We start from the raw sequence: 16872 nt of genomic DNA on the forward strand, positions 1-16872 counted from the left end.
GAGTAGTGTCACCATACTTGGTCGTGTAACTACTCGTGTAACTGTATTTAAATAGGGAAAACGTGGAGGTGTTTGGTCGCGTCTAACTTCATCTCTGTTTGGTCCCTAATGAATGAACTGGGCTAAGCTAAGTGCTAACAAAGTGTCGTTGAGTGCACGCACTGAGACGAGAGAGATATGTATCAACTCGTCTTAGTTAAGGGAATAACATAGTTTAATATGAAAAAACGGTGGAGTGTTCCTTAAAAGTCACACTGCATGCATTCATTTTTCCCAGGTAAGCTGAAGTTCTCATTTTAGGAAAGGTTGTTACATGCTATTCTGGCTAATAATAGGCCCGTCTGAGATTGCATGAAATAAATTCTTTTTTAAAACTTTTTTGTCATATTTTCCTCACTTGAACTTCTTATCCCTATGAGAAAAGGTTGAACATTTGGTTGCTGGAACTGTTTGGTTGCTGGAGCGGGGACCCAGGGCATGCTCTGTCATGAGATTGATTTAGGCTTATTTATCGATTGTGGTATCTTCTGTGGTATCTTACATATCCACATGCAAAGTTGGTTAATAACATAACTGCAATAAAGTAATAGCCTAGTTAAAGGAGCTGTATGTAAGAAATGTATTTCAATTAATCATAAAATGGCCCTGATATGTCACTAGACATTAAGAAATCATGTTCATTTCAAATACTTATATCACTGACAACAGTAGTCCGGCCAGGATATTGTCATTTAAAAAGTGAAGTTGCAGCCCTCAACTGATGTTGATGTTGTCATCTTGTGTTTTGGCCTGAAGTGCCACCCTCCACCTATCTACCAATCACGAAGTCAGTAGTGTTTCGGCATCCGGGTTGCCAGCTCTGCTCTAGTTACCACAGCTACGTAGCAGCATACGTTCCTGCTGGATCCTGCAGCCTATCTGGCAACCTCGAGTCAGGGGGGAGGGGGAGGGGATACACCGCTCTACAGTAATTTGAAAGTGACTGCAGTACCAGTTTTGGCCACAATCTTACATACGGCTCCTTTAACTACTAGTTACTTGTTTACATAGGACATATGATGTATTTTGTATTATTTAAAGGAATGGTTTGGAGTAAAATCAACCTAGGGTCCTTTGCACCATGACCTCGAGCCAAACACCTCCCAGAAGCTTTTTTTCCCTTGGTCAAACATTATTAAAGTTAGAGCTTATTTAGAGATATCAACCAGATGGCTTAGTGCAGGCGCAAATGGATCCTATGATGTATCTCATAAATTAATTATTAGTTTGTAAACATCAGGAGTTTATTTAAATAACACTTGCCTGACGGCTCATGCTACTGCTAACCCGGACGTCGACATCATTTCAAGGGTTTGGGAAAAGCACGTAAAAGTCCTGGCAGAAAGCGATGCATAAGGATGGGGGGTGTTTGGCTCGAGGTCATGGTGCAAAGGACCCTAGGTTGATTTTACTCCGAACCATCCCTTTAAGCACCTGGAACCTTATCAGTTTGACAGAATATTCTACTTCAAAGTGCCATGGGAAGTCAATCTAACTTGACATTTTCTTATATTAATATATATATTTTTTATATATTAAATAGTTTATTTCCTACTCCTTAACAGTTAATCATAATTTCTGCTACGTCATCTCTTGGAAAATCCAAAGGCCAGGTTTTTCCTAATATCAGCTATTATTAAAACAGAACACATGAGGAAAACTGATTGTTTGGCCAATAAGTAAAGAACGTCCAGACTTTAAAGCTCTTGATTCTGACTTGCCCTTATGAAAAAGTAACATAGTTCTTGTAACAAAAAGTGTTTGTTACAATAAGGCTTTAATTGCAGGTAAAACCATTTTTGTGACATCATTACCATGTTTAGTCATTTTTTTTTCCTTTTGTTTGGTTATGAAAAATAGCCGCCTACACTTTTAGAAACTTTAGCTACAACATGTCACCGTTCTTAATAAATCTGTTCCCTTAACAGATCCATTGTAAATTCTACAACAAGTTATTCAAAATGTACCACTGTTAGAATAAAACGTAATAAATTCCAGTAAGAGTGGTAATGAGTAGTTTAAAATGCTTTCTAATTTATTTTGATGCAATTTGTTTTCTTCTCTTTTCATCAGTCTTTTTAGTTTATGTGGCTATTTTATGTCATTTTAGACTTTCTCCATAGGCTTTTAAAGTAGGAAATTCTCGATATACAAATGGGTCATACATTTTATCTTTGACATCACGATAGGAGTGGCTCACCACTCATGCAAAATTAAATAAACCGGCTTCAGTCATATTGTGCAGATAATTGGTCCTAGTTCAGTTCGGATGGAACTTGGGTTTTATTAAAGCTCTGAACATGCAATGTATATAAATTAATTAATAATTCTATAGCCTATGCTTCCAGTAGAAATATATGGGGGCAGGGGGAGTTGTTGTACAGTACTTGGTAGTTTTTGCCCCTGCCAAACGCCGCCCCTGCCTATGAGTAATGAGCTTTAATTTGATTATCTTCTTTAGTAATTGTTTTAACTTTTGTTGTAACTTTTGCACCACTTTGATGTTTCTTAAAAAAATTAAGGCAGCAATTAAACTTAATTTCAACTCTCTTTAATTAAAAACTGGTAACTGGCAGGTGTAAGAGTCTAATGTGGGGATTCCCAAACTTTTTTGTCATCCGAACCTCTTTGATCTAAAATATTTATTTGAAGTACTGTTTTATTTGAAGGATGTTTGAGTGAAGCATCTTGAACTGCTATGTGATATTGGGACTGAAGCATCACATCTTCTGAAATCCCTCTGACATTCCTTGGACAATTTTGGACAATTTTTGCAAACTTCTGTTCAGTGTCTCACTTTGTGAAATCCCCGCGAGCCCTCTGCCCACTGTCTTGGCTTTACCACTCTGCACTCTCAGTGGGTAAGTTTCCTCTTGTTCATTGAGTAGTGTTTCTTTGTGGTTCTGCCTATACGGGCCTGGCTAATGTGGAGTGCTGTGGCCTCACTTTACGGTTTTGTTTGGTTTTGTGGATCACACCTCTACACCTGTAGACCACGCCTACATGTCTTTTGCTATTAATAACTCTCCGGCATTGAGACCACTGGCCCTAGTCTTTTTTGGGCTTGTTTTGCTTCTCATTGACGGTATGGATTTTCATTATACCTCTATAACTGTATAACCTAAATCGTCCCTCCTGACTGGAAACCTCTACATTTGATTGGTGTTCTACCCTCGGAATTTCATGTTGTGCACGTTATATCCATCAGTCTGCTAAACGTCGCTGGTTTTATGATTGCAACTCCTCTCTATCAATACCTTTGATCTGGTCACAGAGATCGAAATGGTTACCATTGTAACGATGTGACTCTTCATCGCACCAGGACCCTCATACCCCTAACCAGAGATGCAGAGTACACTACTGAATGAAATTACAACTGAGAGAAACCTGGATTTACTATTTCTGACTGAAACCTGGCAAATGCCTGATGATTTCATTGAACTGAACCTTTTAACCCCTCCTGGATATAATTATCTGACAAAACCTCGACTTCGTGGCAGAGGTGGTGGCCTGGCTGTGATCCTTAAGAACAATTATAAAGTGACTAAATACGACGTTCTTGATGTTTCTAGTCTTAAATGTCTATCACTCCGCTTCTGATTTTGTTGATTTATAGACCCCCTAGATATAATACAAACCTTGTCACTGAATTGACTGAATTTCTCACTCTCGCCTGTGCCCAGCATGATAGAATCATGATGCTAGGTGACTTTAACATACATGTTGGTTCTGATTGTACTTCTGCAAAAGACTTTGTCTGTTTTGAATTATTTTGAAGTATTTTTTTTTTTTTTGTAATTATTTTCTTGTTTCTTATTTAACTTGTGATCCCTCGTTTGGAAACCCTGGTCTAATGCACTATAGTAACAACATTCCACATCAAGTGTTTGACAGTGATGATGATGCAATTATAGTGAGAGTTTCAGTGTTTCTCTCACAGCTGAATCCCTCTGTAACATCACTGTTTTTCAGTTGTGCTCTCATTTCATCTCCAGAACAGCGCGCTCAGCTGTCTTTAATTAGACGTTTACCCTCTCGATGTCTTTCATGAGGGAGAATCAGACAGCCTGTGGATCTGCTTGAACAGATGAGAGCCATTCAAATAACCCAGTCATGTTTTGAAACTGAGATGGAACAAAAGTGTTTTAACCTCAAAAAGCAACACACTTTAGCTTTAAATAAGTGAAAGTAAAAAGGAAACCGGTTGCGTCATTGTTTCTATCAGCGGAGACTGTGCATTATTAATGTGCTACAGGAATCTCTCCTTTAACTGAACTTATGTCACCATCTCTGGAACGTGACCTGCTGGTTTTCTCTTTTTCCTCTATCATTATATTTGTCTATTTGTCTCTGGTGTAAGTTTTACAGCCAGTCTGAGAAGCTGCCTTTCCTCTTAATAAATCATGTGAGGCTTTTAAAATGTTAAAGTGACTTTGTGTGTGTGTGAGTCTCTGAAGAGAAGCTTTTCCTTCATAGTCCATAGTTACGTCTTTATAGTTGTAAAGTGACAGCACTGCAAGCGTGGTAAAGTTAATCAAATCTTACAGTATGTTGATTTTTGGCTGTGTAGCAACTGTCAATTTGAAGATATTTCTGAAACAAGAAACAAGATCCCTGATCCCGTTTTAGGAACCTGTCACAATGTAATGATGCTCTGTAAAGAGACTTTTATTGAAGAATTAGACCCATATATGCATACCCGATGAATAAGTACACAATCATTTTAAATTATGCAAGAATTATAAATTATATAATAATTACATAATTATAATTTCCTGTGACCCTACATATGACAATATGTGTGGAGAATGAATGGATGGACAATATAACATATGTATGTGTAATTGATTAATGTATATTAATAAATGTAATCATTTTTAATGATTAACAATAAATAGTATAAATATAAATTAAATATGAAATTATATATAATTATATCTTATATAAAGTTATTATAATTATATATAATTTTTCAGTATGACATTTTGATTTCTGCCTGCTCCTTTTCTTTGGTTGATTAAGCACCTTTTTCTGCTTCTTTTGTGGAGTTTCTGTTGATGCATTGTTGTTGTGAAGAATTCCGTGTGTGTTTCTTGCTGAATCCAGGGTTATTCTGAGGGGGTGACTGAAGTCTTTGTGTTCAGTATCAGCAGACAATGAGTCAGTCCGGGCAGCACACATCTGTTTCTCCATGAGAGGCCACAGAGCTCAGTACGGACTGATACTCCTACACTAGTGACTCACACTCAGTTTTCATACTGGGATTCTTCATCATGTTTGCAGTGACGCCAGAACTTCTCTCAGAATGGAGCTTTGAGGGTGTTATATGAATGCTGGGAAATATATCGGACAAGCTTTCAGGAGGAAACAGATGAATCTTTTAAATGTATAATTTTGAAGGCAATTACAGATGACTGAAACATCTTTTCCATCTACAGTCACATGTCTCTTCCTCTTAAAACACAAATTATTCAGCATCTAGTGGCATGGTGTTTATATGCTGTATACTGACTTTGACTTTCAAGCAAACAGTGCCATCTTGTGGAGATGATGTGCCATTCTAAAGTCTGGGTTAAAAAAAAAAAAGCGTGTGTGTGTGTATATATATACATAATTATAAACAACATATATATATATATATATATATATATATATATATATATATATATATATATATATATACACTCACCTAAAGGATTATTAGGAACACCATACTAATACTGTGTTTGACTCCCTTTTGCCTTCAGAACTGCCTTAATTCTACGTGGCATTGATTCAACAAGGTGCTGAAAGCATTCTTTAGAAATGTTGGCCCATATTGATAGGATAGCATCTTGCAGTTGATGGAGATTTGTGGGATGCACATCCAGGGCACGAAGCTCCCGTTCCACCACATCCCAAAGATGCTCTATTGGGTTGAGATCTGGTGACTGTGGGGGCCATTTTAGTACAGTGAACTCATTGTCATGTTCAAGAAACCAATTTGAAATGATTCGAGCTTTGTGACATGGTGCATTATCCTGCTGGAAGTAGCCATCAGAGGATGGGTACATGGTGGTCATAAAGGGATGGACATGGTCAGAAACAATGCTCAGGTAGGCCGTGGCATTTAAACGATGCCCAATTGGCACTAAGGGGCCTAAAGTGTGCCAAGAAAACATCCCCCACACCATTACACCACCACCACCAGCCTGCACAGTGGTAACAAGGCATGATGGATCCATGTTCTCATTCTGTTTACGCCAAATTCTGACTCTACCATCTGAATGTCTCAACAGAAATCGAGACTCATCAGACCAGGCAACATTTTTCCAGTCTTCAACTGTCCAATTTTGGTGAGCTCGTGCAAATTGTAGCCTCTTTTTCCTATTTGTAGTGGAGATGAGTGGTACCCGGTGGGGTCTTCTGCTGTTGTAGCCCATCCGCCTCAAGGTTGTGCGTGTTGTGGCTTCACAAATGCTTTGCTGCATACCTCGGTTGTAACGAGTGGTTATTTCAGTCAAAGTTGCTCTTCTATCAGCTTGAATCAGTCGGCCCATTCTCCTCTGACCTCTAGCATCAACAAGGCATTTTCGCCCACAGGACTGCCGCATACTGGATGTTTTTCCCTTTTCACACCATTCTTTGTAAACCCTAGAAATGGTTGTGCGTGAAAATCCCAGTAACTGAGCAGATTGTGAAATACTCAGACCGGCCCGTCTGGCACCAACAACCATGCCACGCTCAAAATTGCTTAAATCACCTTTCTTTCCCATTCTGACATTCAGTTTGGAGTTCAGGAGATTGTCTTGACCAGGACCACACCCCTAAATGCATTGAAGCAACTGCCATGTGATTGGTTGATTAGATAATTGCATTAATGAGAAATTGAACAGGTGTTCCTAATAATCCTTTAGGTGAGTGTATATATATATATATATATATATATATATATATATAATTATTATTAGATTAAAAAGTGAATAATTAATACTTAAGAGTAAAGACAATGACAGTAAATGCATGTTTAATGTAACAAAAGATTTCTATTTTCTGTTTTTTCAAGAATCCCAAAAAAATAATTGCTGCCTAAATCTTACCGACTCTTACCGAACTTTTGAATGGTAGTGTATAACTCTAGTTCATAGTAATTTAATTATGAACACCCATTTGTTCACTTGTCAGTTGCATGAATTAAGACTATATTACAATTAATAGTTCATTATTTGGTAAATTAAAATACAATGAATAATTCACACTCAAATAAAACATTCAAGGTTTATGGATTTAAGTTTAACTGTTTAGACATTTTGTATATCTGGAAAGTAAATTTACAAATAACATTACCTTTTTTTTTTAAACATCAAGATAATATAAATAGAGAATATAAATAAAACTGTAAAATTTTGTTTTATATAAAGTAGCCTTTAGTATGTCATATTTAAGAACATTGGTGTCACAGCTTGACAAATTGCTGACCAAAGGATGGCGTCACTAACATGCAATCATGAGAGAACTGTCATTGATAGATAGATAGATAGATAGATAGATAGATAGATAGATAGATAGATAGATAGATAGATAGTACAGAAGTAGTTCTGTGGGTTTTGCAGTAGCAGTTGTGTGTAGTATGTGGAGACTGGCAGTAGATCAGCTGTGATGTCCACATTCCCAGATGAGATCAGCCCACAGAACAATGTCTGCAGACACACCAGTAATGCAGACACACCCTTATTCCACAGATCAGATGTACAGTATGAGAGGGTTTTGCACACACACTCACACACACACACACTAATAATAACGCACACATGCATCTGCACTAATAGCATGTAATAGAATTTTACCAGTTGTCAGGTCACAGTGATGTGATTTACACACACACACACACACACACACACACACACACACACACACACACACACACACACACACACACACACACACACACACACACACACACACACACACACACACACACACACACACACACACACACACACCCACACAACCATGTTTCTCACGTCTGTATTTTTATCCAGTTGAGACCAGATCATTTCATGTGTATGTTTATTTCGAGTGATGTAATCTTAGTAATGTGGAGAATTCAGTCTCCTCTACAGAGAGAGAATAGTGTACAGTGTGATGAAACGTCTGTGTGATTTGAAAACTTTGTGGCATTTGCATGTTGTAGTTTTTTTCCCCATTATTTCTATCATGGAGGTCCATACAAGTTCTGCATATTTCTTGTTTTATGCATGCTTGTTCATGGAATACTTTGATTGTAGTACTCCCACCTCCATTTACCACTATTTGCCATGATTAAATATATCTGGCAGAATGTAAATACAGGTCTGTTTGTTAGTTAAAGGGATAGTTCACCTAAAAATGAAAATTTTGTCATTACTTACTTATCCCCAAGTTGTTCCAAACCTGTATTGTTCCAACCAGACAGCTGACGGTAGCCATCGACTTCAATAGTAAGAAAAAAAATTACTATGGAAGTCAATGGCTACCATCAACTGTCTGGTTACCACGATTCTTCAGAATATTTTTATACTTTTATGTTTAACAGAAGAAAGAAACTCATTGAGGTTTGGAACAACATGAGAGTGAGTACACTGTTAAAAAAATCTGTAGAAATTACAGTATTATTGGCAGCTACTTGCCAGTAACTTACTGTAGATTTAAATTGATGTTATTTACTGGCAACAGTTTGTTCAAAGTTAAATGAACATTAAACATTAACAAGTCTTTATCTTTACAGAATAAAACTAAAATAACAGCCTCATGCAAAGCATTCTGGGAACCAAAATCTGAAGGAAAAAAACAGAAAAAGGTTGATGAAGATTTCTGGTTCCCAGAATGCTTTGCATTAGGTTGTTATTTTATAGTTTTATTCTGTAAAGACAAAGACTTGTTAATGTTTAATGTTCATTTAACTTTGAGCAAACTGTTGCCAGTAAATAACATCGATTTAAATCTACAGTAAGTTACTGGCAAACAGCTGCAAAACTACAGCAAATTTTTTACAGTGTACATTTTTGGATGAACTAACCGTTTAGTTAAGACAACTTTTTATTGGCTAGTTGAATAGCCCTTGAACTGAGATTTTGTTTTTGTATTGTAGTGGAACAATGCTACTTTTATAGCATTAAATGGTGATACCATTGTACTTTGACCTATACCATGTTTCAAAATTTTTGTGTCAGTAAGGTTTAAAAAAAACAAACAAAAAAACTGTTTTTTAAGAAGTCTCTTTTGCTCATCAAGGCAGCATTTATTTGATCAAAAATACAGTAAAAACAGTAATATTGTGAAATATTATTACAATTCAGAATTACTTTTCTATTTGAATACATGTCATTTATTCCTGTGATCAAAGCTGAATTTGCATCATCATTATATTAGTCTTCAGTGTCACATGATCCTTCAGAAATCAATCTGATATGCTGATTTGATGATCAAGAAACAGTGAAAACAGCTGTGCTGCTTAATATTTTTGTGGAAACCATAATACATTTATTCAAGTATTTTTTATTTGATGAATAGTACCAAAATAACAGCATTTGTTTGAAATAGAAATCTTTAGCATTATTTTGAATGTCTTTTACTGTCACTTTTAAACAATTTACCCATAATACATCCTCACAGAATAAAAGTATTAATTTCTTTAAAAAAATAAAAAATCTTATTGACTCCAAACTTTTGCACTGCAGGGTATGAGTAACATATTTGTATATTTATATGAAAATACCATGGTATTACCATTTTTTTTTTTACCATGGCACATTATCCTGTAAGTTTTTCATTTAGATCATATTCAGTGTTTCAAATTCATAGGTCAAAAATGCAAATGTGCATGTTTGTGGTGCATTTGCTTGAAATCTGCTGTGATAGACACATTGATCTTATGAAGTGTTTTAGACAAGTCACCTTTATTTTTAAAGCTCTTTAAACAATAGAAATGCTTTCAAAAGCAGCAATTTTAAGAAGTTTAATGATGTAAACTTCATAAAATATGAGATGAATTCAAATTCTGCTATAAAGCAGCTGTAGCAAGATAATAGTGCCACTATTCAGCTCAATGCAATTTAATGTTGATTCAGTCAGTGCAGTCAAATCATTAAGTGTCTCCAACTAAGCAAGCCAAAGGTGACTACATATTAGAGTGTAAATCCTTAACACAGCCATAAATAAAACAAAATCTTGCCACTTTGCACATGTAGGCTGTATTCTACTGTAAAATTTAGTGTTCTAGCCTTGTTGATGGCGCTAATGTGGAAGCCTGTGTGTGTGCTGTGACCTTAGCGTCTCCAGTTACCCCTCAAACCCCTGTGTAATACCCCCTCGCAGCAGCTGCCCATGCTGGTGGGGCAGACAAAGTGAGGCCAGCACGAGGGCTGCTGGAGGGAGGGAGAGGTCAAGTCCCAAAATAGCCCCTCGGTGTGGTGAGACAGCCCCTCCTCCAGAGAGAAAGACAGAATGGAAGAAATGGGGCAGTGAAGTGAGTGAGGAAGAGATACAGAGAGAGAACGACAACACATCAGACAGCACGAGCACTCAGAGCTGTCACATCTGACATCAGATCTGACACGCATGCCGCGCCGAGCACACTAAACGAATCTTCATTCTCTTTCATTCATCGTGTTTTACCTCAGCCGATGCGCAGGTAAGAGGACGGATCAACTGACACGCTCAAGTATGCTTCTAACAGATAGTCTCTGACAGCTTGACATTGCTGAGATTGTTTGAAATATTGTTCGGATGTGAAGTTGAGCGGCTGCGTTTTCTTTTGTGGATAATTGATTATGCTGGCTTTGTGTTTGGTGTGGTTGTGGATTTCTTGCACATTTTTAAATGAAAAAGATGAGAATTATGTTGGATTGGCATATTTTGTTGGAAAATGTTTGCATTATTTTGCATTTGGAAAAAGGAAGGGGCTTTGAATGAAAGTTAATTTACGTGGGAGTGTTTGTATGTGTGTCAATGTGCTGCTCGTGTCATCAGAGATCACATGGTGTTGAGAGGGCAGCTGTGGCCCCTATATACACCCTTTCTCTGCCACTTTCACTGGCCTTTATCTCCACTGATAACAAAAAAAGGTGCCATGGTATTTTTACAAGGTGCTTAAAGTGCTTGAAGTACTTGCATTTTACTTTTTTAAATTTAAGTCCTGGAAAACCCTTGAAAACAGCCATATTTACGAAGAGGTACTTGAAAAGTGCTTTAGTCATTTAAATACAATATAACACGAATACAATCTTTTCACACAAAATTAACAGTGCAACCCGTCTGATAAACCCCCATCAGACCTTTTCTCGGTACAAAGTACGGCAACATTATAATATAAAATATTATTTATTGAGCAATAATAGCCATTATAAACTTTGTATTTAATATATATTATTAAATACATTGTAAGTTGTATTTTGGATACCATATATCTGTGATTTGAGTTAAAAAAAATCCTAAAGATATTGTTTGATAAGTGCGATCTCTCATTGTTGTCCCTGAAAACCAAAAAAGTAGTGCTTAAAGTCCTTGAAAGTCCTGGAATTTATTTTTACAGTATCTGTATGAACCCTGTTTTTAGCTCCTTAGAGTACCTTGTTAATATCATGGTAAACTTGCATTCAAACATCTGTGTAAATGTAATTTATTTCTGTGATTGTAAAGCTGTATTTTCAGCATCATTACTCAAGTCTTCAGTGTCACGTGATCCTTCAGAAATCATTCTAATATGATGATTTGCTGCTCAAGAAACATTTCTTATTATTATCAATTATGTTGACAACAGTTGTGCTGCTTAATATTGTTTTTTTGCAAACCATGATTCATTTTTTCATAATTCTTGTTCAAAAGAACAACATTTATTTGAAATAGAAATCTTTTGTAATATTCTAAATGTCTTTACTGTCACTTTTGATAAATTTAATGCATCCTTGCTGAATAATATATATATATATATATATATATATATATATATATATATATATATATATAAATTGAACATCAATGTTAATGTACATGTCAGTATATACAAATAAACCCAGACTGGGGAATATATCTTATATCATCCTGAAAGGCTTATTTTGTAACAGTGACCTTGGGAAATGGACATAAAATATTGATTTGAGCTTAAATTATTGTATTGTGTGAGGGAAAACGACACCACGGAGTGATATATGCGAGACATTAAACCTGCACAGCTATGTAAGAAATTGAGACGGTGATCAATTAAACACTTTTGTGGCCATTATAATGCTGAAATTGACCAATGAGAATCAACTAGAATCATTTGATTCAAGTAGCATCTCATCAGAGAGAGTCAAACAAATGTGATTTATTCTTATTTTACTATTTATAAAATGTTTTCACTGCACCTCATCTTCACATAACTAGACCAAAAGGTTCATATGTTCTTCAAGAACTGAAGATGGTGTCATGATATCTGTATTACAGTATGTGTGCTGCAGATGATCTGTGATACTCTACTGTTTGTTTTTGAGCCACCGAGGCAGGAGTGTGTGGGACCTTCTTACATGTCTGACCTACATTCAGTGGTGCCGTGTTATTTTAGGGAGTGGACAGCACCATATCATAGATGCTGCTGGCCGCAACTCTGGTGTTGCTGTGTTGACATCGAGCTGCAGTTGTTTTGGCATGTCTGCCGTGCCCCATAAATGCTCATGTGACTATATTCTCTCTCACACTTGTCTTGATTGTCTCAGTGCTTTTTAGGTTCTGACACGTTCAGTATTTTGCCCAAAACCTGTAAAAAAAAAACAAAAAAACAAAAAACAAAACAGTGATGCCAAGAAGTTTTTGGATACTTAAGCCATAATTAAAAATGTACACATGTATTTGTATTATATAGAGCTGCACGATTCTGGATACATTGAGAATCATGATTTTTTTGTTTCAAATCTGAATTTACAACTAAACAAAATAACGTAATTTACTAGAGGTTCTGACAAAATGTGAATTGCTGCAGTCTATTTAAAATGTTTAAAAAGAAATCTGAAAGAATTCAACTCATAAATACTTCACTTGTTTCATTACTGGATGAATCAGCTTTTTTTTAACGAATCTCTTGAATGAATGATTCAATGACAAATGTTTTAACAGTCACTTGTCGTCACCTACTGGTGTAACAATGTAATTGATACAATCTTTATATCTGATGCGTCAATTTTCTTTCAATTTTGATCGCTACCATAGACATCAGTATTTATATCCGAACTATAAACTTTTATCCGTACTTATCAGTTCTTCTGTGATAATTTGAATATTTGTAATAGAAATAATGATACTGTGTGGCTGAAAAGACTCTGAAAAGAAACTGTATCATACCTATTCATGACAACTACTTTCTCTGGCTCAGCTACAGTGTGAACACAGATTTGAATGTTAGCTGTGATTATATTTGTCAATGGTTTAATAGACACAGCCGAGTTGCTGTTATTTAGAAATTAAATCACATGAGTGTTTGAATCGAGATCGCGATCTTTTAATGATTAATCGTGCAGCTCTAGTGTTATATAACAGAATATCAAAACAAAGGGCTTTTATTTTAAAAAGATGTACCACAAACACACATATTTTCAGTGCAGTTTTATAAGTTTCAAAATATATTGTTCAAAATTTACAAAAAATGATAACCAGAAAGTGTCCAAAACTTGTGGAGCATGTTTATTCTTAATAGAATTAATTACAACAACACATTGGTGTAAAAAAAATAAAAAAATAAAATAAAGTGACTTAGAAAAGTGAAGTTCTAGTTTAATTTGTTTGCAGTTGCCACTTTGGTTGATATTTAGTTTTTAATGCAATGAAATTCTGATATTTTAAGTGTGACTAAAGTGTGTAAAAGTGTCCAAATACTTATTTTAAGAATTATTTTTAATTTGATTAATGATGCAAAAGTGGGAAAATGTTTTAAAAGGAAATTTCCTATTTTGCCCTCAGAATTAAAAGTTTTTATAAATGACAGTGTGTTTAAGTTTGGATGAGATGAGGCAACTGTCCGAGTTTCCTAGCAGCTGAGCCGCCCTTCCGACTGACAGGCTGGGGGAAGGGAACATGACATGATCCAACCACATACAGTGGACCCAAACTGTATTTTAAAGTGTACTTAAGTTACACTTTGAAAAATGCAACTCTAACTACGTTACTTGAGGGGGAAAATGTAAATTGATCTGACTTCACATGCATTTGTTATCTAAAGCAGTGACATTCAGGCATTATTAAGTTGAGACTTGAGAGTCCAAGTACTTTTTTGGGGTCACTGTAAATGTCCAGTTGCTGTGTAGTGCAACTAAATCTTAATCTGTTTTGTGATCTCACCTTCTAAAATTAGTTACTTCTGAAACTATCCTTTTAATATCACCCCCTGGCGGCTTGATTTATGATTTGAACCACAGTGACAGTAAAAGAAAAGCCCCCTAGACCTGGTGACCCACGGCTGTAAATGTGCTCTTCACTGCTGTGACTTTCACATCAGATGAACCACATGCTGCAAGGAACTACTTAAAGGTTCAGTGTGTGATTATTTTAAAAAAAAAATTTAACATTTATTTTAGCGGCATCTAGTGGTGAGGTTGCGAATTGCAACCAACAAACGTTATACGGTGGCCGACAGGAAAAGATGTCGTCGTCTGAGACAGCAGAGAGTAGCCAGTTAAGCAATGAGGTTTCTTTACAAAGATAAATTAATAAATTATGTTTACTTAATTATTCAGTAAAATTATATATTATTGTTACTTGTTCATCATTGTGTCAGTGTTTTATCCGCTGACTTTAGCTTGTTTCTTTGCACATAGAACAACATAGTGACTAAACGCGTTTGTCCATTTAGGGCTACTGTAGAAACATGTCGGCGCAAAATGGCTATTTCAATGTAAGGGGATCCGAGGTGTATATAGATAGAAATGGCTCATTCTAAGGTAATAAAAACATAACGGTTCATTATGTAAGGTCTTTATACACCACTTAAAACATAGTTATGTATATGATATTGCATTTCTGTCAACAGATCCTCCTAAATATTACACAATGCACCTTTAAGTACCTTTTTCCAATTTCAATGAAATCATCTTAAAATATCAAACGCTTAATAAAGATCTATAGAATGGCAGCACACTCAACATGGTCTTTGTGAATCTTACTAAATAGTGCCAGCTGTTGCTTAACTCAACTGGAGGGAATGTGGAGTCACACTGGTTTAAACTAGAACTCAAATAGCAATGAAAATGCACTAGTTCTAGATGTTACTGATGAGGTGTTAGAGTTTACACCACATTGTGTAAATAATACACTACCAAGAATACACTACCTTTCAAAAGTTTTGGGATTTTTTACGTTTTAGAAAAAAGTCTCTTATGATAACCACGGTTGCTTTTATTTAATAAGAAATGCAATAAAAACAGCAATACTGTGAAATTATAACAATTTAAAATGTTCTGTGATGGTAGCTTTGCAGTAGCCATTACTCCATTCTTCAGTGTCACATGATCCTTGATAAATCATCCTAATATGCTGATTTTGTGTCCAAGAGACCTTTATTATTATTCATTCTAAATATGTTTTGTATTAAATTAATATGTTAATGATTAATGTAATGTATTCTTGCTGAATAAAAGTAATATCCTGCAACCCCGCCCCCTTCCAAAAAAACTGGCATCACACTTTTGAACGCTATTGTATGTCATTTTCTTAACAGAGAAGGACGTAGTCACAGGGAAAACTAAAACTACTGGTGCTCTTTGGTATATTCTGAGATCTCCACTGTATTATTCACATGTCATGTGAAAATGACTCAAATATCCCTCCATTTCCTCTTGCATGGATATATAACTCTATGTTGTTGTTTCACTTGTGCCTGGTTGAAGGTAGGTGCATGACAAGTAGTCTTGACTTGACTGAGGTTCCTTTTATCAAAAGAATATTAAATGCTAATACTGCAGTAAGGCCTAGAAATCTGCGCTATTTCTTTTAGTGACCATAATAACAGTATTTGGTGTGCATGATGCAGATATATCCTGTTGAGTACTTTAATCTTTGCATCGTTGATCTTGTCTTAGACAGTTCCTGAAGACTGTACTGATGTCCTGTCCTCAATGTCTTCCATCTAAAAACTCTCTAGAGGAATGCGTTTTGAATATCCGGTGTGTTCCGGGTTGCTGATGGAAATAACCCTTTAGCATTTTTAGTACAAGATGATGCAGTTGGGGAAACCAGATAATCAGAAATTTTGTATTTTCAATGATCTGTATGAATCCCATGCCATCATATGATGTGTAGCCTAATTTCTTGCGCAGTATTGCAGATCATAAAATCTGATGACTGTCTGTGCATTTGTCTGTCTGATAGGACATCTGTGAAGACATATCCGATCATGTCGAGCAGATCCACGCACTGTTGGAGACCGAGTTCTCCCTGAAGCTCCTGTCCTACTCTGTGAACATCATAGTGGACATCCGGAGCGTGCAGCTCCTGTGGCACCAGTTGCGAGTGTCCGTGTTGGTTCTGAAAGAGAGACTTCTCCAGGGCCTCCAGGACTCCAACGGCAACTACACCCGCCAGACTGACATACTGCAAGCCTTCAGCCAGGATCACGATGAGGTCAGATACATCTCTAAAGCACCATCTGAATTATACCACCTAAAGCGGGGTACATCCCTTACTAAGGGCACATCCCTCACTAATTCACTAGGACAGAAACGCAATGTTCTGTTGGGAGTGTACCATAAACTCATATGCTATACCCTTCACCAAAGACATTTAGACTAGGCAACCCTAGCAAACACTTGCAGCAAAGCGCACTTTTATCCCGAAACGATTCTTTCAGCA

At 36.2% G+C, this 16872-nt stretch overlaps 1 protein-coding gene across 3 annotated transcripts in view; it reads left to right on the forward strand.

The window, feature by feature from the left end:
• Positions 1–16872, forward strand: part of akap6 (A kinase (PRKA) anchor protein 6) — a 167155-nt gene that overhangs the window by 25048 nt on the left and 125235 nt on the right. For 2 of the 3 annotated variants that reach the window (XM_084096982.1, XM_084096983.1), the window contains exon 3: positions 16393–16644. In XM_084096982.1, the coding sequence (XP_083953108.1) occupies positions 16393–16644 (252 nt within the window). Of the gene's footprint in view, positions 1–10477; positions 10691–16392; positions 16645–16872 lie in introns of those variants that run through there. The other variant, XM_084096984.1, reaches the window with a different exon arrangement.

This window comes from Abramis brama, assembly GCF_963993115.1.
Source record: "Abramis brama genome assembly, chromosome: 21".
Classification (NCBI taxonomy): domain Eukaryota; kingdom Metazoa; phylum Chordata; class Actinopteri; order Cypriniformes; family Leuciscidae; genus Abramis; species Abramis brama.